The sequence below is a fragment of the Sarcophilus harrisii genome, chromosome 1, assembly GCF_902635505.1.
Source record: "Sarcophilus harrisii chromosome 1, mSarHar1.11, whole genome shotgun sequence".
In the NCBI taxonomy this organism is placed as follows: Eukaryota; Metazoa; Chordata; class Mammalia; order Dasyuromorphia; family Dasyuridae; genus Sarcophilus; species Sarcophilus harrisii.
In genome coordinates, this window is record NC_045426.1 from 660,583,947 (window position 1) to 660,605,974 (window position 22,028).

Sequence of the window (22,028 nt, forward strand, 5' to 3'; positions counted from 1 at the left end):
AATGCAATCACAAGTTCAGTCCCACCCTGACCCCATTTTTATTTCAATTATACAGAACTTTGTGGTTTGCCAAATGTTTTACATGCATAATCTCCTTTGATTTTCACAACAATCTGGTGAGACAGGTGCTACTACCATTTCAGAGATGAAGAATCTGAAGCCAGAAACTCAGGCTTAAGTCTATGGAACTACAAGCCCACATCTATCAATCATACCATGCTAGCACTCTACAGATATCAGCTATTATTTGAGAATTTGGATGCAATGTTGTTTAGAACATGAAAATTACTAGAGTCCTTCAGGGGGAGTTGGAAGGAAGAGTGTCTGTGCCCTTTTTTTTAATAGAGTTAGCTAACGTCACAGAAAGCCCCGCTGCAAATGGCCTTGGGATTATGAGCACCTCACAACACATCGTTATGAGCCTGGAAGTCAGCCAGCCTGGACCCCAGATCCTCACCCTGCTACCACCTCAATGGACAGTGTTAATCAATTAACAAGCATTTATTTAGTGCTTCTTGGGAAGCCTTGAGGATACCCAGAAAGGCAAAAATAGTCCATGGCCTCAGATCAATCACTAATTCTAATAGGAGAAACTACATGTATATGATTAGGTGCATAGATGCACATGAGAAATATACAGAAGAAAGGAAAGATAATCTTAGAGGGGGAAGCCTTAGCAGCTGGGGGATTGGGAAAGACCTCTTAGATAAAGTGGCATTTAAATATTGAAGAAAGCTATGGAAACTAAGAAACCCAGACAAGATGAGAGAGCTTGAAGAACAGTGTAAAAAACACAGAAACAGGAGAGAAACAGCAAACAGGCCAGTGTAGATATATCATGGAGTCCATGGAGAGGAACAAAGTGTAAGAGTATTGAAAAAGCAGGAAGGGGTCAGTCTGTGAGAGCTTAAAAGCCAAATATGGCTTTATATTTGAAAGTAGAGATAACAGGAAATCAGTGGAGTTCACTCAATGAAGCAGTAGGATGACATGGTCAGCAAAATCTCTTTGGCAGCTGAATGGATGGAGGAAGTCAGGAGGGACTTAAGGAAGGGCTATTGCTGAGGTCCAGGGAGAAGCGAGAAGGACCCCAACCCGGGAAAGTGGCCACATGGGTGGAGTGAAAGGGACATTGCACGCCTACATACCCACACACCCACATATAAATACACAGAGACATCTGAAATTGGGTGACTAGGAAAATGGTGTTACCCTCGACACCACAGGGAAGTTCAAAAGGCAGTTTGGGGGGAAAGATAATGAGTTCTGTAGTAGACATGTTGATCTTAAAATATCTCTTGGCCATCCAATCCAAAATATCCAATAGGCAGTTATGAAGTGGGACGAGAGCTTAGGAGAGAGAGTGGGAGCATATTTAGAGGATCATCTGAAAGACATGATAATTGAACTTTTGGTAGCTAATGAGATCACTGAGATTGTGGAGAACAAAAGAAAAAAGAGCCTAGGACAGAACTTTGGATGGATGGATAAAAAGCAAAGGAGACTGAGGATAGATTAAACAAATGGGAAGAAAACTGGAAGGAAATAATCTCTTGAAAATACAGAAGAAAATATCAAAAGCTACATGGAGAGGACAAAAAAGATAAGGATTAAGAAAAGGCCATTAAATATGTCAATTAAGAGATCATTATTAACTTTGCAGAGAGCAATGTCAGTTTAAATGATCAGATTTCCTAGGGTACAAAAGACTGCCATAGAAGTACAGTTTTATGTATAGGGAAATTAAGTGTGGAAAGCATGGAATGTCAAAACTCACTCAAACAAGGACATGATTTTAAAAATCCATTAAATCAATAAACAGGACTAATAGAAACCATATTCCTTAATTTCTTTTGGAAAAATGTGATAATGATCAAATTTCCATATTTACACAAATGTTTCCCTTTATGATATTTCCAACAGTACATCTTACAGTTTGTGCAACTTTGAGCCTTTTTTTTGTGGCAAAAATCCTGAAAGAGGTCATGGGGCTTAAAGGGATATGATCTGATAAGGTGACAGAAATATTTACTCTATTATCTGAGAGTCAGAGTCTTTGTTTCCCCAACATTTCCTGTACTGTTTTAAAAATAGTTTTCCATGGCTGTTCCAAGACTACAATGTTCTTTTAAAATTGGCTCTGATGGTGCTATTTGACCATCCAAATAGGGAGTTAAACATCATTGGTCAGAGCCTGAACAACACAGGGAGAAAAAAAGTCAGAGGACTGGACTTGAGTTCAAGTTCAGACCTGAACAGTGTTAAGATTGGCTGTGTGACCCTAGCCAAGTCACCTAACCTATCTATGTAGGGCAATCAGGATAACAAAGTTTCCACAGCTGTACAATGGCAACAATGATTGCTCCAACCTTCACAGGAAAGAGCTTTATAAGCCATAATGTTGTCTGGCAACAGAACTGCTTTTCTAAAATGAATAAGGAACAAGGGCATTTTGTCACACGTTTCCTAGGCCAGAGGCATTTCAGAAGAGTTGTCTTGTCTGGACTGATACTGATATCCCAAGTGATTATCACCAGAGAGGCTTTTGCTGATAGATTACACAGAGCTCTTTGATCCTGAAGCCAAAAAGATTACTGGGTGCCAATGACAGCTCATCTCTTAGGAACCAAGGAACACTGATTGATGACTTAAGGGCTGGAAGGAACCTTGGAAGTTTTTCTAATCCAAAACCCTTCATTTTTAGCAGATAAGGAAACTGAGGCCCAGAGGGTTTAAGTGACTGGTCCAAGATCAAACATGTTATAAGATAACTTCATACCTTCAACCTGGACTCAAGAACCCCATCCTACTTCATCCCCACCATCCCAGCCTTCACTTGAAAATTTTTTGGGATAACTAAATGTTAGGAAATTTTCCCTCCTCTTAAGCTATCTGCCTCCCTGCCACTTTGCTCCTATTTCTGTCCTCTGTAGTCAAGCACATTTACCCAAGACTAGGGGGGGTGATAGTCCCACTACCCTACTCAGATCTACATCATGTAGGGATGTTATATTTTAGGAAGGTCACTGCTGAACTGAAAGGCAGCCAGAGGAAGGCATTCAGGATAAGGAAAGACCTTGAGGTCATGTTGCATGAGGGTCAGTCATAAAAGCTGGAGAAGATTTGGAATGGGGGCAGAGAGGTTTCTGAAGGAAAGGGGAATGATAGCTACTCTCACATACTTGTGGAAATGCTATTAGACTATTTACTCTAGATCCTAGGGGGCATAAGTGGCAGCAGAGTCAGATTCAGGCTTCACATTAGGAATGATCTTCCTAATAATGACAGCCTTCTGAGAGTGGGATGGACAGTCTTCAAAGCCAATGGGTTCTCTTACTTAAAAATTCTTTCTTTTAATCAGTGGCCAGATGACCACTTATCTTGTATGCTTTAGAGAGGGATTTTTGTTGGGGTCTGGGTTGCATTGGATGGCTTTCCCCATACCTCCCAGCTCTAAGGTAATGAAATCTATGAAACCTAATCCTTCTTCCCATCAAAACTCCATTCAAACACTTGAAAACTCCATTAAAATGTAAACTTATTGCAAGGTGGGATTGCTTGATTTTTCGTGCCCATATTTCCAGCACTAAGCACAATGCTTAGCATATCATAGGTAATTTGTATTGGCTAATTGCCTGATTCAAAATAAGAAATCATAGAAAGAAAGTTCTCGTGATACTGTGAAGTCAAATGCAATGTGAGTGAGAGAACTTGGGGTCTTGGAGCATCTAGAGCTTAAAAGCCCTTCCCTCTGGAGCACTCCCAACAAACAATTGTTTTCTTAGTTTACTTTTTTAGTAATTTAGCCAGGCAATCTGAAAACAATCTTACCTCTCACATGTTATTTTATATATGGCACTCCCAAAACCACAATAACATTTTCCGCTACTTAACAAGTAAAGGATTCTACTATTACCAGAGGGTTGTGAATGAGATGGGAGTTGGTGAAGAACCCATCACTTTCCATTCTTTTGGCTTAGAAAGCTGCCCCTTCATTCCTCACACAGCAGTCCCTCTCAGTTTGGGGAAGAGCTGGACACCATTAGGGCCAGAGAGCCCTGCTGTGGACCAGACTGCCCTGGTGATTAGCAGCCACCTCATGAGGCTCCAACAAGTGTCATAGAAGAAAAGGGGACCCTGTCAAGGACAAACACAGTGACAAATTGGAGGTAAAGGACGTGCTTCACCTAATTACCACCTGGGTGATCCTAAGCCAGCCCCTTATCTCTTTTTGGGCCTCAAACTTCTCATCTACAAATAGAGGGGCTGACTGACCCCTAAGATTCCTATAGCTCTGGATCTGGAAATTTCAATCTTGGGCAATAAGTTTCAAGAACAGATCTTTATATGGCAAGAAAAAATAAGAAATATTAAGAGGATATTGCAATCAGCCTAAGACTATAAGATCAGAGGGCCTGAATTAGAGAATAGAAGAATGGAAGAGGAATGAAAATTCACTTAATTTTCTGATACCTGATTTTGATTTTACTCTATTGATACACAATGACTTCAATGGGACATACAACAAAAGTACATGTCTTAGACAAAACATTTAACCTGAATTCCTGACTGAAGGAAGACTCATAGACTGTCATGAAATTTGGAAACCATCTGGTGGGACAAATAGATGGCACAGTGCATAGAACTCTGGCCCTGGAGTCAGGAGGACCTGAGTTCACATCTAGCCCCAGATACTTAATATTTACTAGTTGTGTGACCCTGAGCAAGTCCTTAAACCCCAATTGCCTTGGGAAAAAAAAAAAAAAAAAAAAAAAGGAAAGGAAACCATCTGGTGACTTTCTCCAGAATGCATTTCACTGAGATGATGCAAGTGCTCAGGTCCAAAAGCCTTCCCTGAGCATGGGCCATGCTCTGTAATGGCTTTTTATTGCTCAAATAAGTCAAACATAAGAAATGAGGCCACTAGACTTAAAATGACAGGCTTTCTGCTCCCATTGGGGACCATATTTTATTCCACTGATCTGATGGGAAATCAATGTATTTTCAGCTCAGGGAGAAAGAATTGCCAGAATATAACTGATCCTAGTTATCAATGACAGCCTCCTGGAGTCTGTTATGTAAATCTACACTTATGGCACATTTCCAGTTGTGCACATTGTTGTACTAACACAAGACTGGGAAACAAAACTGCCTATCCTGAAAAAAGTGGTTCTTACATAAAACATTACAACTATCTGAATTCTTTCCTACCTGTGATAATGCATTCAATATAACACAGTTGAAATAGGACTATCTCATGAAAGGATACACCAGCACTACACTCACTATGAAAGAAAGACAAAGAACACGACACAGTGAGACCCCGGCCCAAACACACTCTAAGTGCTAATGAGCTTTCAGGCAACTTACTGGAAAATTAATTTTTTATAACTTTTATCAACTGATATTAAACATTATCCTCAAAGAATTCCAACGGGCAACTGAAGTTGTAAGAGTTCTTTAGCTTTCCAGGAAACAGTTTCTGTTTCCACAAGAAACAGGAGTGATACCTGGTTATAATATTATTGGTTCCAGTTGTGGGGTCCACAAAACTTCCTGTCTGCCTCTTCCACACATTTAAATGTTTAACCAGTGCCTTATTATGCTACTCCAAGTAAAATGCTCAATAATCTGAGGTAGTCTCAGATTATTCAAAACACGGGAAATTTTTGAAATGGTCTTGTAGCAGAATCATAGAAACACTGATTATCTTTTGCTAATAACTAACCTGAAATGTTCAGCCTATGTAATAATAGGAAAATACAGAGACATAGTACTCAGAAATACACATGAGGTCACAGTCTACCCTGCTAGAATTAAAACAAAAAACAGACAAACAAACAAAAAAAAAACATTATTCAGCAGCCTAAATGACTATGTGGGAGATTTTTGTATGTGTCTGGGGTACGACTTAAGAAGGTTGTTTCTTCTGGAGTATTTTACCCATCCTATCCAACATGGCAGTACAGATAAGTCCCTGAAATTGGCTTCATTTAGAAATACAAGGCATATCTAAAATTTCTTGCTTTAGAAAGGCAGGTTATAATGAGAAAAGTTTCTAATCTACTGCATCCGAATCAAACTAAAATACCACATAGAAATATTAATTTTTATGAAATGTTTAAATAATAAAAACAATTCTCATGTTTTTGTATTCAAAATATTTTATATTAATCATTCAAACTTAATTTTTTATACAACTAATGCATACATAATCAGTTTTCTATCTCCTAAGTCACATCTCACTGATATAAAAGGAATACAGGCATACCCCACATCACATTATTTCAATCAATGATGTTTTGCAATAATGTCCTTGCTAGATGGTGGTTGAACCCCACTATCACATCATAAAACCCTGCCCTAACATCATTTGAATGCCCACTAATGACATCGTTTCAAATTAATTATCCCTCATAATGCCTTGTTTAAATATTGTCTTGTATTTTAGTGGAACCACTGAATGAGGCTAGGTAGGAAAAGGGGCAGAATGCCTGTGGCCAGGAAAGGCTCTGCCCTCCAAATGCTATTTTGCTCTGGAATATTTTATATTGATTGTATCCTATGAGTACAGAGGCGTTAAGGAAAAGACAACAATTCCCTTTCAGATTAACCTCTTCCGCTGAGGACTAGGATGGCCTTGTTCATAGCACTGGCCTCAGCAACAGCAATGGATTTCCCAGGATGGAGGTCAGATTCACGAGTGCAGCAGCGAATGTTACATCATCCGGGTCACAGAGAAGCTTTCGGGAGGGACCTTGCAGTCATGGGTGACATTTCTCACACGCAGGAACCTTAATGGAGAAGGGATGGTACGGTATTTGCAGTGCATTTGACACTCAACAAAGCCACACTGAGTCCAGATTTCTAGTACCAGCCATTCCACAGAGGCTCTGACTTAAAAGTGGCTGAGATTAGATGACCACAGAAAACAGGGATTTGTGGACTCTGGCTAAAAAGCCCCTGTTTTTGTTTTGGTGGATTGTGTACAGTTTTTGCCTTGGTTGTATGGTTGCTGAAGACCTGCCTCTAAGAGTCTGTCATGTCAGCCTTACTGAGTGCAATTGCCAATTCAAGGTCTTCCTGTTCTTGTCTTCTCAACCGAGCTAGCCTCTCCTGCTCTGCTCTCTCACTCTCGCGCTTGGCCCACGCCAGCTGCTGCTCCTCATTTCCAAACTAAAAAATAAAAATGGAACTTTGGTTAATAACTCTAGAGACATTTCTTGATGCTCCCACAAAACATATACGCAAGATGGTGAAAGTCAAATGCTAGGAGGCAAAGAAGGAAGGTGGGGAAGAAGCATTTGCAGGGCAGAGAAAACAGCATATATTAGCAAATGCTAGCAGGAAGCATGGGTGACACAAAGTATAATCATTTTCAATAAGGAGTATTCCAGGACAGGCTGACCGAAGTTTTATGTGAGGATTGAAACCAGAAACCCACAGGCCTTTCATTTCTCTTCTACATGATATGGCACTGAATTTTCCCTCCAAACCAGCAACTCTTCAAGCTGATATTCTTTGGGGCCTCAACTCATGCCAACAAATAGCTTTAGAAAAGGAATCCCCCTAAATACGATCACTGCTGCCAATAGTTTCCCCACTGAGCTGCTCCTCCCCCAAGTTAGAAGCTCCATTTGATGTGGAGTACTGAAATAGAGAAGGATGTGTGCACATGGATATATTGCAAGGAGGCCTCTTGGCTACACTTAGGAATGCTGGTCCATATTACTTATTGTTCTGGAGGCTCTTTTCACAGAAATAGTAGGCCATTTGGCTGGAGTGTGGCTCCATTCATAAAATGCACATATGAGCTTCCATATTAAAGATTTCTATATGAATGCTTTCAGGTATGATGCTATCACCATTTCTTCCTAATTTACTGTTAAGTTTCATGGATTATTATCATTAGAAAGCCAATAAGCTGGAGAACAGTCCCACTGAAATATAACATGCATTTTTTTAAAGGCTTGAATTCTTTCCTCCCTCCCCTCCAAGCACTTGGGGTTAAGTGACTTGCCCAGGGTCTCACAGCTAGGAAGTATTAAGTGTCTGAGACCAGATTTGAACTCAGGTCCTTCTGATTTCAGGGCTGGTGCTCTATCTACTGCCCCTGGAATTCTTTAAAATAAAAGTTAAAAACAATCTCTGAGGTTTTATCTGAAACAAATTTAAAATCTGGCTTTTCTTGTGTTATGGTATTGACTGATTGATCAGTTTCTTTCCAAAGTAAAAATGTTATAGGGTCAAGTAATAACACATAATCCAGGGCAACTCCACTATTAAAAAAAAAAAAATACCCCATGTAACAATGCAAATACTGTCAGACCTGTGATGTGATGTTTAGTTTTGTGGAAGTGTTTTTCCCCCCATTCTTTTTTATTTTTTTAAACTCTTTGTTACAGGGGAAAATTCATTGGATAAGGGTGGGACAGGTATCAATTCAGAAATTAAAGTGATATAAAAATGAATTATATTAATATATTTTTAAATAAAGTAAAATACACACACTCACCATGAATACAAATATCATGGTTATATTTGTAGAATGCCAGAACCAGAAAAGCCTTAAGAGATCATCTAGTTCAATCCTCTTACAGAAAGACATACTGAGGTAAATTGCTCAAGGAAACATAGCAATTTTGCAACAAAGTGAGGACAGAAAGCTTATGCTTCCATTTGTTCTAATAGTCCCTATTATCATTTAACTGGAAGTGATAGTAATATCTCTAATTTGACTATGTCATTTTATAAAATAGCATGTAGCTAAGGAAATGGGGTTTACATTAATTCCCTGAATATTTTCATCACTGAAAGGAGGGGCTTGGAGAATGAGTCCACTTCACAGAAATAGAGTCTAATCCAAGAGGGTAAAAGAGAAGGGGGAATAGAAATTTTCAAATCCTATCTTTCTTAGGCCAAATCAATAGAAGATGTCCCCAAAGTCTTAGTGTCATTTTAAATTTTAACAATTTTTGAGGGATAGATAATCTGCATGAACATTTTCAAATTAACAGTAGTAGTTAGCCTCAATCCTCCACACCACACAATCCATTTAAAGCAGCAAATTATTAAAGAAAAGGCTCATTACCTCAAATTCCCTGCATAAGGAACCAACAGTAATTTTCTTGTAGCTTTCTGCATATTTCTGTGCTCACATAGCACCTACCACAATGCTTTCAAATTTAGGTACTTGATTATCTGTATGATGAATTTAATCTACTTACTCTTTGGAGGTCTTGCTAATTCCTCCCAACTTAGCAAATGTTGTATGGTCAACAAGAAAAGATAAGTATCACAGAAATGATTGGACTATGCTGTCAGTCATCTTTGCTAAGAGGTAGAGCTAATTTTGACAGGGACCCATTGAGGTTCAGATTTGGAAGGGATACAGTAGGCATTTGTTAAGTTTAATGATTTCATTCAACCTAGCTGATAAACAGTAATTTTACAGATGAGCAAAGTGAGGGGCAGAGAAGATTTGTTTAAGGGTACACCACAGGTTAGGGGCAAGGCCAGGACAAAAACTCTTGGTATTCTCATTTCCAGCCCCATGCCCTTACCACCAGACCATACTATCTATATTCCTGGCTTTGCTTTCATAGTTGATAATATGACATCACATTTTAGGAGCAATCATTTTTAATTCAAACACATCTATCACCATCATCACAACTGCAAATTGTTTAAGTGAATGATCAGCCTAAGATCAAAGGTGATTCTTATCCCCTGTCTCCAAATGAAGATTTCCAGTTTGTGATGTACACCTATTCAAGAGAGATTTACTATATTTTGGAAGACTAAAGAAAGGTTTCTCATTTCTTTCAATGGCTTAGAACAGGTAACCATTAACCCTGTGATCCACACACTACACAGCATCTCATGCGTTTACCAGATTTGAACCTTACATTTATGAAGACTTTGATATATCTAGTTAAAAGACTGAGTCAGAAACAAGAAAATAGATATCTAGCTCCTTGCATGCAGAATTCAAGCTGCTATGGAGTTATTTAAAATATATTATTAGGCTTTCTTTTATTACAAGGCACCAATTCTGGGAACCCATCTACCAAAAAATAATATACTTAGTTAAAACTAAAATTTCCTTACTACCAGAGTTAAGCAACATCTTTAAAAAAAAAATGCAACCACAAACCATTAGAACTATAAAGGAGCTGAGAGATCATCTTGATGAACTCCTTCATTTTACAAATAAGGAAACTGAGGCCCAGAAAAGGACCTGGATTTGCCCACAGTCCTATGGCTAGGTGGCAGGAAGAACTAAGAACTCTTAGTCTCCTAACTCTCAATCCTGGGTTTACTCATTTCCACAGTATCATATTGTCTCTTTCATCAGAATCACCACTGTATTAAAATAATTAATAGCTTACTAGCTTCCTTACTATGAGAGAGTATGTGAAAATATTTTTTCCCAACGATACCAGTCATTCAGAGAAAAAAATGCTATCCAATTGTCAATAATGAAAGATACAACATAGCCAATCTGACATTTCCTCTCCTCCAAAAGCAGACTTCTGGGAAAAGGCCAGTGTTACCAAACCACAGATCTTCCTTTCTAACATCTATTTTTTTTAATCTTTTTTTTTTTTTTTTAAGAAATACCAAAGATAGATGATATTTTACTTACTAAAAATCAAAGTAAATAACACCAGCAACTATTCCTAGAATAAACACTTTACTGGAATTGATCAGATCACTTATACATTCAGAGTATTTAAAAGCAGCTGAACTAAGGCAAATGTTTTCATTGGGGGCAGGGGTGGGGAGGTGAAGCCAAATGGGGCATCATGAATGGAAAAACAAAAGTCTAGATTCATCAAACGTAAGTATTTACCATCCTTCTTTCAGGCAAAAGTGAAATTCTTAACATTTTATCCTAAGAACATCAATTCCAAGCAAAGCCACATTTTCAATGTGCAGGATATGGCTACTGTTATCTTAGCCATCATTTCTTGTGCTTGAAATAACAAAAGAATTTAATGTTTAAAAAACATTCAATAAATCCATTAGAAGGTAATAGAAAAAAAATAAAAAGAGAATAAGCCATAAAGGGCTGAAAATATGAGTTACTACAGCTATTTAGTTTCCACCATTTTATAAAGGGACACAGGTTTGAAGAGTAAGGCTTTGAAGAATCATTCTTCACACAGGCTACAGTCTACTCAGGAGATTAAATGTTCCAACCTGAACTACTGAAAAGAAAGGAGTCCTCAGATCCTCTTGAATTGTAAGTCTCTTCAAAGTATGAAGAAATTTGCTATCATTTAGAAAAAAATACTCCATTTTGAAAAGCAAACATTCTGGAATCTTTTAAGATTACAGTGCAACTGAATGAGAAAAAAAAAAAAAAAAAAAAACAAATCAAAACCAAACCACACCAGTAGATCAAATCATCTCTCCCAATGTCCGTGGGCCGAGTCTGCTAGTTGATGATTTCCTCTGGAAAAAAAATGAGTGTTTAAAGATGGAAAGGCAACCATTAGCAGTAAACAATGTGGTATGTAAATCCCACTGAGCAGAAATTAGGCTCCCTTTCTTAAAATAAAGGTAATTAGTTATTGAGATTGCTTCATCTATTCTGGATAAGCCAAAAAAGTCACTAGTCAAAATGGACAAATATTGAACCAATGAGAACTGGGACATTTTGGGGATTCTCAGGCTTCCCAAAAATGAACAACCATCAAATGAAGGATCTATAGCTAAGCCTTTTATAGAAATCAGTCATTTTTCTAAAATTGCCATAGAACTCAACTTACCCTCTCTACTATACAAGAATGTTCTTGGGTACTGAATATAAAGTAATCTACAGATTACTTTAATTTCTACAAGAAATTAAGTGCTAGTCAAGAAACTATAGATAAAGCAAGTTTTGTTTCTTTCTGACTTTTATTAACAATGTCACCATTTTGCATACATTCACAAGAGTTGAAGTGAGCACCAACCAGACAGAATTTAACTAACTCAAGTTATAAAATATTTACAGAATGCCAAATGTTCTGATAATTTCATTAGCTTAAGTACCTCAAATACACTAAGAAAAAGATATGTATGTATGTAAGGTGCACTTCACCTAAACATATCTGGTTTTTAAAAAGTGAACTGTTTATTATATACTAATATGCCAATAAAACATGTCTAAAAAATTGATAGTCCATGAGTCAAACATCTCTACATCACAAATGTCACAACTAATGTTTTACAATTCATAAATATAGATTGTTGAAGGATGCCTCTGATACCTCATCATGACATAGAAATAATCCTGGGCTCTGGACCATGAACTCCAGCTGGCTGTAGGAGGCTGGATAGACTAAGCACAACCCTGTACATGTCTCTTGAGGACCAGCCTACTTATGTTGAGAGAGTTACAATCCTGAAGTTGCCTAAAAAAAAATTACCATTTTTGGCCCCAAGAAGTAGTTAGACACTTTGATTTACATTGGAGAAGGTAGCACCTGCAAGGATGAAATGATGGGTCCTTGAAATACTAAAAGATAAGGGTTTTTTTGTTTGTTTTTGATGGACTAAATGATGGCAACATATGATCAAATCTATTTTAATATGTGGACAAAAAAAGGCCTGAAGCTACATAAAGAAGAAATTTTGATGTACAAGAACTGGCAGTGAAAAGTCAGTTGACTAAATATACAAAGTCTTAAAATCCTAAATATTTTCTCTGTCCATGCTTAAAACCAAGTCAGATTTTTAAAACTCTGACATTTATTTCTGAAAAGGCACTTATTTATGCTAAAAGACCCTTAGAGATTCCTTGATGAAATAAAATATGGATGTTCTGATAATAATTTCCTAAGAGGATCTTAGAATGTTTTTCTTAAATAACTTCTGTTTTTGACGTACACATAACTGGGATACTTTATGAACACTGTACATTTTTTGCTAATCAGACTTCACAGTTCAGGTCTTTATAATTTATACTGGTTGTGCACAACATACTGTGAAAGGACTGTCAGATTTTTTTTTTTTAACAAACAATTGAAATTTCTCTTTACTATAGAAATTTCCAGGGGACCACAAAACCCCAATATATATTTATTCAATTGCACTTAGCACAGTGCCTGGCACATGGCAGCCCCTTAATAAATGTTTATTGATTTGAATTGAAAATATGAAAACTTCTGAAGGGTTTTACATCTTGGCTCTCAAAACTCAAATACAAAATGGCCTTTCATGCAACAAAACAATACAAAGATGCTCTAACAAAGAACATTAAAAGACCTGTTTTCCCACCCTACTGGATAGTAGACATGTTCCTTTAAAGTAGTGTCAAATTCACAGCGATTTTTTATTAGCAATTTTTTTTACAGAAATAGAAATACAGGATAATGATGAGAACAGCATGAAGTACCAAGAGACACAAGCCAGTGACAGCAGGTTTGCAGTTTAAAAAACTAAAAACCCAAAAGATTGCTGCAAGCGAGGAGCAGAAAGTGGTTGGCTCAGAGACAATGAACGTAACTTACAGAGCTGAAGTCTGCAAAACCCAAGGAAGAGTCTTTAGGAGTTTGAGTTGAAGAGGAGGGAGCAAATGGATCGTTTCCACTAAATGGGTCCCCAAAACCCTTTTTATTTTGAAACGGGTCACTGCTGTCAGCCCCAAATGGCTGGAATGGATCAGGGGGTTTGGAAAAATCTGCAGACCCGAGCTGGCTTACAGGTGTACTTTTACCTGGAAAGTTTAGGAGAAAAAAAGGAGAAAAAATATATAGGTTACTTACCATGGAAAAAGCAAAGCCCTGAGTTGGAGAGCCCTGGATTCCTTTCCCCTGTGAAGCCATTTCCCCCTTTTTGAAATAATTGTAGAAGTCATCTGATATGATTTAACTTATATAATCACCAAAGGAATTCAGTATCATTGTCTTCCCTCAGGAACTTTTGAAATAAAAAGTCATACAACCCCATTTTCATTGTGAATAATAAAAGCAAAATAAATTTAGGATGACTTCTGTTAATGCTTTTGATGAGAAAATTAAAAATTAGAGGGAATCACTTAAAAAATTATATAACCAGAAAAATTTATTCATTTTTAGTGCTGCAAGATTAGTAAAGACATTGTAATTTGAGCAGCAAGAATTCTGATCAAGGAGAAAAAGATTCTAAGAGCAATGAATTTATTCAAAACAAAGTTTAGGTTCTATATTATATAGGTAGACTGGGTTAATTACATGCAAATGTTAATTTTATAATATCTGTGGTAACTCTTCAGAAAAGTCCAATGAGCCCCACTCAATTTGAAATGTTCTTGTTTTCCTTTTACCAGTCTGCCTTCTTGATTGCCTAATTCAATGAGTAAGAGAATTTGTCCTTGGAGGTGGAGCAATCCAAGGGCTTTTAATAAGCAGGGCACAACAGGGGTTCTTTTTTGTTTTTCTTTAAGTTATCTCTTCATTGTACTGAAGAATGTAAGCTCCCTGATGGAGCTCTTTTTCATTTTTTTTTTATTTTTTGTATTTTTAGTGACAAATATAAGTACCCTGCATAATAAGTTCTTAATAAATACTTGTTCAATTGGAGGGAAAAAACCTAAAACATTTTTCTTCTTGATGTCTAAGTGAACAGTGTAGGAGGCAGTTATGTCAGATGGACTGGATGTCAAAAAAGATTGCTTGGTTCTCCCATTAATTAATGTGGTTTAAGGAAAACACTTTTTTTCCTCCCCTAGGTCTGTTTTCTTATACATAAAAAAAGACTAGGCATTCTCCAGGGTCTCCATACGTTCCATTCCCAAGTTTATTCTGTTTCTGATGTACTCTGGTCTAAGGTCCCTCCTAAGTCTGACCCTCAGTTATATGTGTGTTTAAGGCTCCTTTTTCAGCATTAACATTTTTAGGATCCAATGGCCTTAGAGATCATGTGGTCCCATTTGATTTTATAAATAAAGCTAAGCCTAGAGACATTGAATAACCTGCCTAATGTTAGAGGAATAAAAAAGAGCCAAGAATAAAATTGTCATCTTGGGACTCCAAAGGCAATGCTATTTCCCCCTGAGCCAAGATACTTGACAACATGGTCATTCAACTTCCTTGTCTATCCCAGGACAAGTGAGACAAAGGAGTCAAGTTATAAAGTGCTAGACTTAGAAGTCATGAGATAGATTTGGCATCACAGATGCTGGAGATTCCCCCTTGGCTCAATCCCATTTGACCTAGGTGATCTAGGACAAGACATTTAACTTCTCTAAGGCCTTTGTCCATCTTTAAAATGAAAGGCTGGAAGAGACCTGTTGAAGTCTACTAGCAGAACTAAACCTGAAACTCTTATCCACTCTGTGGCTAAGGGCAAGTCACAACCTTAGCTTCCTCATCTTTTAAATGGGACAGTATACAGTATAAGCAGCCCAGTGTAATGGGTTATTAACATCTATTAACATCTTTCAATGACTATTGGATCAGGAAAATCTGGATTAAAGTCCTGTTTCTGGCACCTACTAGCAGTGTAATTATTGGAAGTTACTTAATTCTCTAAGGCTATTTTATAAATGAGCTGCTGGTGTGCACTGGTAGAAACAGTTTTCATACTGGGAGTTGGCCACAGTAATGAAATCACAAGTATAGACCAAACTCCACTATCTTCCAAAACTCGACTACCTTTGTCATAGGATTGTGATCAAATGAAATAACATAGGTGCATTTGAAAAAACCTTGAAGTTGTATATAAATATCAGTTATTATTAAATGGCTCAATACAATAACAATAACATCAGCCTACTAGTAATGGAAGTAAAGAAGCAGGCCAGAGCTAAGGATGGGTAAGCACAAACTCATCTCCATCACTGGCAAATGTATAGTGGCTTTCTAGTGAAAGAGGGTCAGTATCATCATCTTCATACCCAAAAGCATTGCAGCTGGTATCCAAGAATGGTCAGCAAATTACCAGATTTGTAAAATGTAAAGTTTTATGTAAATTTTCTGCTTATGTAAATTTTACGTAAAATTTCAGCTTCATCTTATTTAAGTGAACAGAATCACCAGCTCAAAACTTAAGGAACCCCAGAAGCTACATAATCCAAACCAAATGTTTTTACCAAAACATGAATCCTCATTTGCACATAATTTAATATCTAATAACAAAAGTGTTGTACAGCATTGGACAAGGCAAAATATGCTTGTGATTTATTCTCTTGTTCCCAAGGCTAATTGTTGTTTTGAAGATATTATTAGTCAGTTGTTTCTGAGTTCATCATTATGACTGGTGGTTTTTAGTCACATGTTATATATGACCCCAAACTTCCAAAGAGTTTATTATACTTGTTTATTTTTCTCAATGCTCTGGTTAAAGAAGAGTGACTTCCCTTCAGATCTCCAACCATCAGAATTCTTCTTTAAGAAGTCAACTCAGGGGCCACATCTTCCATGAAGGCTTTCCAGATACTCCCATTAAAAGTGATTCCTCCCTCTCCAAATCTTTCATCCCTCTCTATTAACATATTCCATGAAATTATCCATTTCTACCTTGTATCACAATTTTTTGTATATATGTCTTGGTCCTTACTGGACTGCAAGCCCTCAGAAGTTAAGAATGATTATTTTTCATCTTTGTAATTCCCAATGAGAATCAGTGACTTCTCCAAGGAAGTGATACATCCCACACAATTGCTAAAGCAATCTTAACTATGTTTTGTTATGATAGAAACTATAAGGTTGAGGAAGAAATGGATCCATGTGAAATCTATGGGAAACACACTCAAGAATAGGCCATCTGTTCCTCAAAGTTTGGGTTTCTCTCCCAATAATTGTCTTCTCTGGTACCCACACTTTGTTTGGGAGAGAAAGGGGAGAGGGATTCCAATTCCTTTATGCTTTTCATTTCATTATGGTACATTTTATTAAAAGACTTCTCATCTCAATAATAGGTGAGGAACAAGAAGACTGATGGGCCTGACTCCAAAATCTTAAGAAAGTGCATTTTTCTTCACTGTTTATAATCACATTTATAGAAACACAATCAAGAAATGAGTGTGTGCACAGCAATGGTTCATAATGGGGTGTACATTTTCTGTATTAAATATATAGCTACTAGGATCCAGAGACAAAGTTTTTTCTAATTTTGATTCCTCTTTGTTTCCCTTGTCTTTTTTCTCTCTCCGGGCTCTCCAGTGCTTCTCCAACTTTTTCTGAAAATGTATTTTTTCTTATCTCCTGCACTGCATCATTCTTTTTTTCCTTCTCCCCATTTCCAATTTAATGTCTTCTCTGAGCAGAGCAGAATGATCTTGGTTGGGGTTGGGACTTCCTAACTGACCTCGAGGATTTGCCTGTCCTTTCCAATAAACACTCCCCCCCAAATTCCTATTCTAAGAGAAGGAGCCAAAATGCAACAGGGTTCAAGGCTTCCCAGGCTGTGAATTACAGTTCCTACCTGCCTATTCAACTTTACACTTGTCATCACCATAGACCTGAGTAGAACAGAGGAGCTCTTGACGAACATAGCAAAGAGAGGTCTTGCAAAGAAGCTAGGGAGCAACAAAGTTATGGTGTAAACTAGTGAGTAGAAAGTGGTAGCAGGTATCTAATTTTACAAGCATTAAAATAAAAGCTGAAATATTTTTATACCCAATAAAATTCTAATTTCCTCAGAATGTCCCTGAACCAATGATATGACACCCTTATTTTAGATAAATATGTCACAAATTTGTCAAGCTAGAGAAGAAACTTTTGACAACAGTTCTGCTTTAGCACATTGATGCTGTTGCCGCTGTTGATCCCAACATCTACAATAGGTTAAACAGCTTAACTGCTATGTTCTAGAAGAAAGAGCACTGGATGGAGAATTAGAAAACTCAGTTTGAACCCAAAACTCTTGAACCCAAGCTACTGAATTCCTAAACATTCTCTTATGTGAGGGGGAAATAACACTTATACAGGACTATTGTGACAAAAATACTTAATAAATGTGAACCACATTATTAATTCATTTTTCAGAATGCAAAAAATTTAATAGCATAGCAGAGAGACAAGATTAGCTGTGTAACTGGCTATCCCTTCAGGCTTATAAAATTTCAGGCTGTGGGCACCAAGAAGCATTCTTGTTCTCTGCTGGCCCACTGGACAGTTAGTTAGCTGTTAGGACCCAGAACATGCTGGGATACAGAACTGAGGAGTGCGGCATGCAGTTTTCAATGCTGTATAAAAGGCTATAGTAAAGTATAGTTTGGGCTACTTCTAAGACAAATCTTCTCAAGTTGGCCTTTGCCCTATATAATAAATGCTGCTTTTAAAAAAAATTGCTATGCCCATGAGTCAAAACTGACTCGTGTCTTTCCTAATACTTAAACTTTTTAGGCTAAAATGATGTACAAAGAGAATATTTTAAAAGAAGGAAGAAACATACTGGCATTAAAGGCTATTTAGCTGTAGAACTGCACAAGTAAATCTAATGTGAACTAATGTGTAGTCCAATTTCAGGGCTGATAGTATTTTTATTATAATAAACACTGGCTCTGTCAAGAAGTCGCATAAACTAGACATCAATATATCTAAAATTTAGATGTTTTCATATGTAGACTGAATCGTTCTTGATGTGAAAAAAACAAAACTGCTGTCATAATTCTCAAATATCTGTAGCACTGGGCTTACTGTCCTCCTGGAAAGAAGAGGTATCTATTGCATTCCGAGACACATTCCAAGGTTTAAGGACAGGCTAATCAACTTCCCCTATGGATCAAGAGGACTACTTGGGTCTGTAATAGCTTTTAGAAGAGTTTCTGAAGAGGAGATAATGGGAGAAAATGAGAAGGAAATCCTCTCTAGTTTAGCCATCGACTATGGCCACCCCCTCTTCCCCACTCTGATACTTCCTGTTACCCAAAATGAAATTTTAAAATTCAACCTCAGACAAAAAAAATTAAATTAAATTAAAAAGGCCTGATAGCTAAACTAAAAAAACTAAAAAACTCAGAAATGTTTGCTGAAGTTTTATTGTTGAGAAGTAGAACTTCATGGAGGGTTTGGTTGTAGTTCAGTACTCCAAGCTGAGAGCCATGGGCAGAGAGCCCTTAAATTCATGCTTTGTACACACAAACAGGTCTCTTTAAATACCTGGACAAGGAGGGAATAAATGATGATAAAAACCAGCAAATGACATTTATATAGCGCTGTACAATTTACAAAGTGTTTTCTATCCCTTATGTTTCTCCTCTTCACAACAGCCCTAGAAGAAGCTGTATGGTGGGCCTTTGGGTAAGTAGTTATACCCTCTTCTGAATGCCCAGAACCCTGAGGCTCTCAGATGTGACAAGTCTTTCCCAAAGTAACATAACTACTGTCAAAATCAGAATCAAAAATTAGGATTGCAAGCCCAATATCAAAGCCTCTATATACTGCCTCCTGTGAGCTGGCAAAGGCTTCTTTAGGATTCAGAAAAGAGCTAACAGAGGTCCTGGCCATAGGACCCCGACATCCCTATAAAAGCCACTTTTTAAAGTGCTAAAAGCACTTTCCAAAATTATGTTCTTGATCAAATTTCAGCTGAGATTTTTGAATATCTGTCATTACAAAGATGATGGATGCTGAAATGTACCCCACTCAGAAGCATTTCAAACTGAGGTTTCTAACAACCAGGCAGATTATCAGAGAGATGAAACGAGCTGCTCACTTCAAAAACTGCCTTCTCTTAGTTTTTCTCTATTGTTGAAACCGCTGTTGTTTGGAAATCATGACTTTGTTAATGTGAAACCAGGGCACACCAACTGTTTACCTCTTGTTTTCAAAGTAAAAACTGTTTTTCTCGTTTGTCTGTTTTTAATGTTTTGCATGAAGACTATGATGGACTTAACCAGTGTAAAAAGTGTTAGAGATGTTTCTGGTTCTGTATTAGAGTGCGCTTATTATAAAACAACAAATTTTCTGCAAAAGGAAGTACATATCTATTAATGCCATGGACCTTCTCATCCAAGTCTCCTACTTCACTCTGCACACATGCTGATTATTTTTAGCTACTACATTTTTAAAAATTCTCAATCTAGTTCCTATTTTTATGTAAACACTCCTGCTAACTTGTTAGTAATTTTCATATTTCTAGAAACTCATATTTCAATAGCAATATGTATATAATAAGACAATTTTGCGATCTTCACTTTACTTAGCGAATTTTCTAATTTTATGACTAGTTTTAACTTTAACATCCAACTTTAGATAGAATCACAGAATTGTAGAACTGGGAAGATATTATAATATTATAATACTTAGAGGGTATTCTAGTCCAAAACCTAAGTGATGCAAAAAATCTCTACAGTATCTCTATGTATTTATCTAGTCTCTGCCTGAACACCCCCAGAGATAGGAAACTTAAGTGTTTTTCCAGGTATTCCATTCCATTATTAAACAGCTCTAATTATTTATCAGTTCTTCATATTGAACCCAAATCTCTGTACCCTCAAATCAATGATCTCAGTTTAGGTCAAACACAATTAAGTCCCACTTTCATGGGAACTGGGACATGGGAAAGATAGCTTTCATGTCCCCCATTTAGATCTAAATCTACTCTAGGCTAAAGAGACCTATTTCTACAAGTGATACTCATGTGTGACTGTTTTGTGAACTTGTCTTGAATGAGCTCTAAAATGTAGTACCAGATGAAGTTTTATTAGGATAAATGGAAATATCTATCCCCTTCTGCATTTGAAACCAGCAACAACAACAACAACAACAACAAAAAAAAGAGCCTTCTAAATTGCTGGAGAATTAAGGAATACTTTTCTGATTCTGATGGTAACACCCATGATTATATGATTATTTTCTGAATGTCCATGCTACAGTTTTCATTAACAGTATAAAAAGTATAGAAGATTTAAGAGAAGACAAGTTAGTTTGAAACCACAGCAGTTTCAGCAGTTACCCAAGCGGTGCACCGAAACCACACACAGGACTTACTTTAGCAAAAACAATGTGAACAAAATGGTTTACCGCAGGTTAAATGCTGTTAAAAGCTCAGACTCCACCCCAGGTAAAAATCTTAATTTTTTACTTCTTGATTTTCTTAAGTAGTGATCACTTTCTGGCACTCAAAAGGTTAATATCATTAAGAGTGTAAATGCACTTTCCAAATGAACACTTTGGGACTCGTGTTTTAACACAAATTAAATATGGCTTTCCCAGAATGCTTTTCAGGAAATCCTATACCTATCATGATACAATTTCTGCTTATTCTGTGAGAAATTGGCAAGGCCAATAGCCTGAGCCATAGATTCTGTTCTATTGTAACCACTACTTGACATGGAAAGAAATAACTTTTGGTGAATTCCAAGTTTTACAAATGGGGTTAATAAATACCATTGAAGCAAAGATCAAAAAGATAGGAACTAAAAAGATTTACATGCATCTCTAAGTAATTACATTAATGTTGAATAAATGCATGTGTATGTATAGAAACACACATGTATACATACACACACAAATGTGTTTACACACACATGCATATTCCAATGAGAAACTCCTGTGACCAACACTACTTACTAAATTTACCTCGTAGCAATTTTTTTTAAAATGAAAGATCAAAGCAAAAGAATGAAAAACAAGTGGAATTTCTGGTTTGTGGCTGGGCCAGCTGCTTCCCCCAAGTCATTTATCCTATACAACACAGGATGCCCAAACTCTCATTCAACTGTCAGGACTTCTGAAAATCAAGCCAATGAGAGGTGATATTGGGTGGTACTTAAACGATACTGGGAGGAAGTTGTTAGAAACGGGCAAAGGATTCCTTCACAGGGAGGATTAGTTTACATTGCTTACATACAGACGTACAGTGTCAAGAATAGCAAACTTGAAGTCAAAGATCTAGACTCAAATTCCAGGTCTACCATTCACTAGCTATATGTCCTTGACTATTTTTCCTCTCTTGGCCTTAGATTTCCAATCAGTAAAATTGTAATAATAGTACTTCTACTATGTACCTCAAACAGAATTAAGTTAGGATCAAATAAGATCATAAATGGAAATCATTAAATAGAAATATAAATTATAATATAAAAACATTATTTTATATTATATAAT

At 36.9% G+C, this 22,028-nt stretch overlaps 1 protein-coding gene across 7 annotated transcripts in view; it reads right to left on the reverse strand.

Annotated features, from left to right (window-relative positions):
- Positions 1-6,146: 6,146 nt before the first annotated feature.
- Positions 6,147-22,028, reverse strand: part of EPS15L1 (epidermal growth factor receptor pathway substrate 15 like 1) — a 110,288-nt gene continuing 94,406 nt past the window's right edge. For 2 of the 7 annotated variants that reach the window (XM_031947955.1, XM_031947956.1), the window contains exons 23-24: positions 13,503-13,708; positions 6,147-7,176 (exon numbers count right to left, since the gene is read on the reverse strand). In XM_031947955.1, the coding sequence (XP_031803815.1) occupies positions 7,030-7,176; positions 13,503-13,708 (353 nt within the window). In that variant the 3' untranslated portion in view covers positions 6,147-7,029. Of the gene's footprint in view, positions 7,177-11,399; positions 11,461-13,502; positions 13,709-18,919; positions 19,077-22,028 lie in introns of those variants that run through there. The other 5 variants (XM_031947958.1, XM_031947959.1, XM_031947957.1 and 2 more) reach the window with 4 other exon arrangements.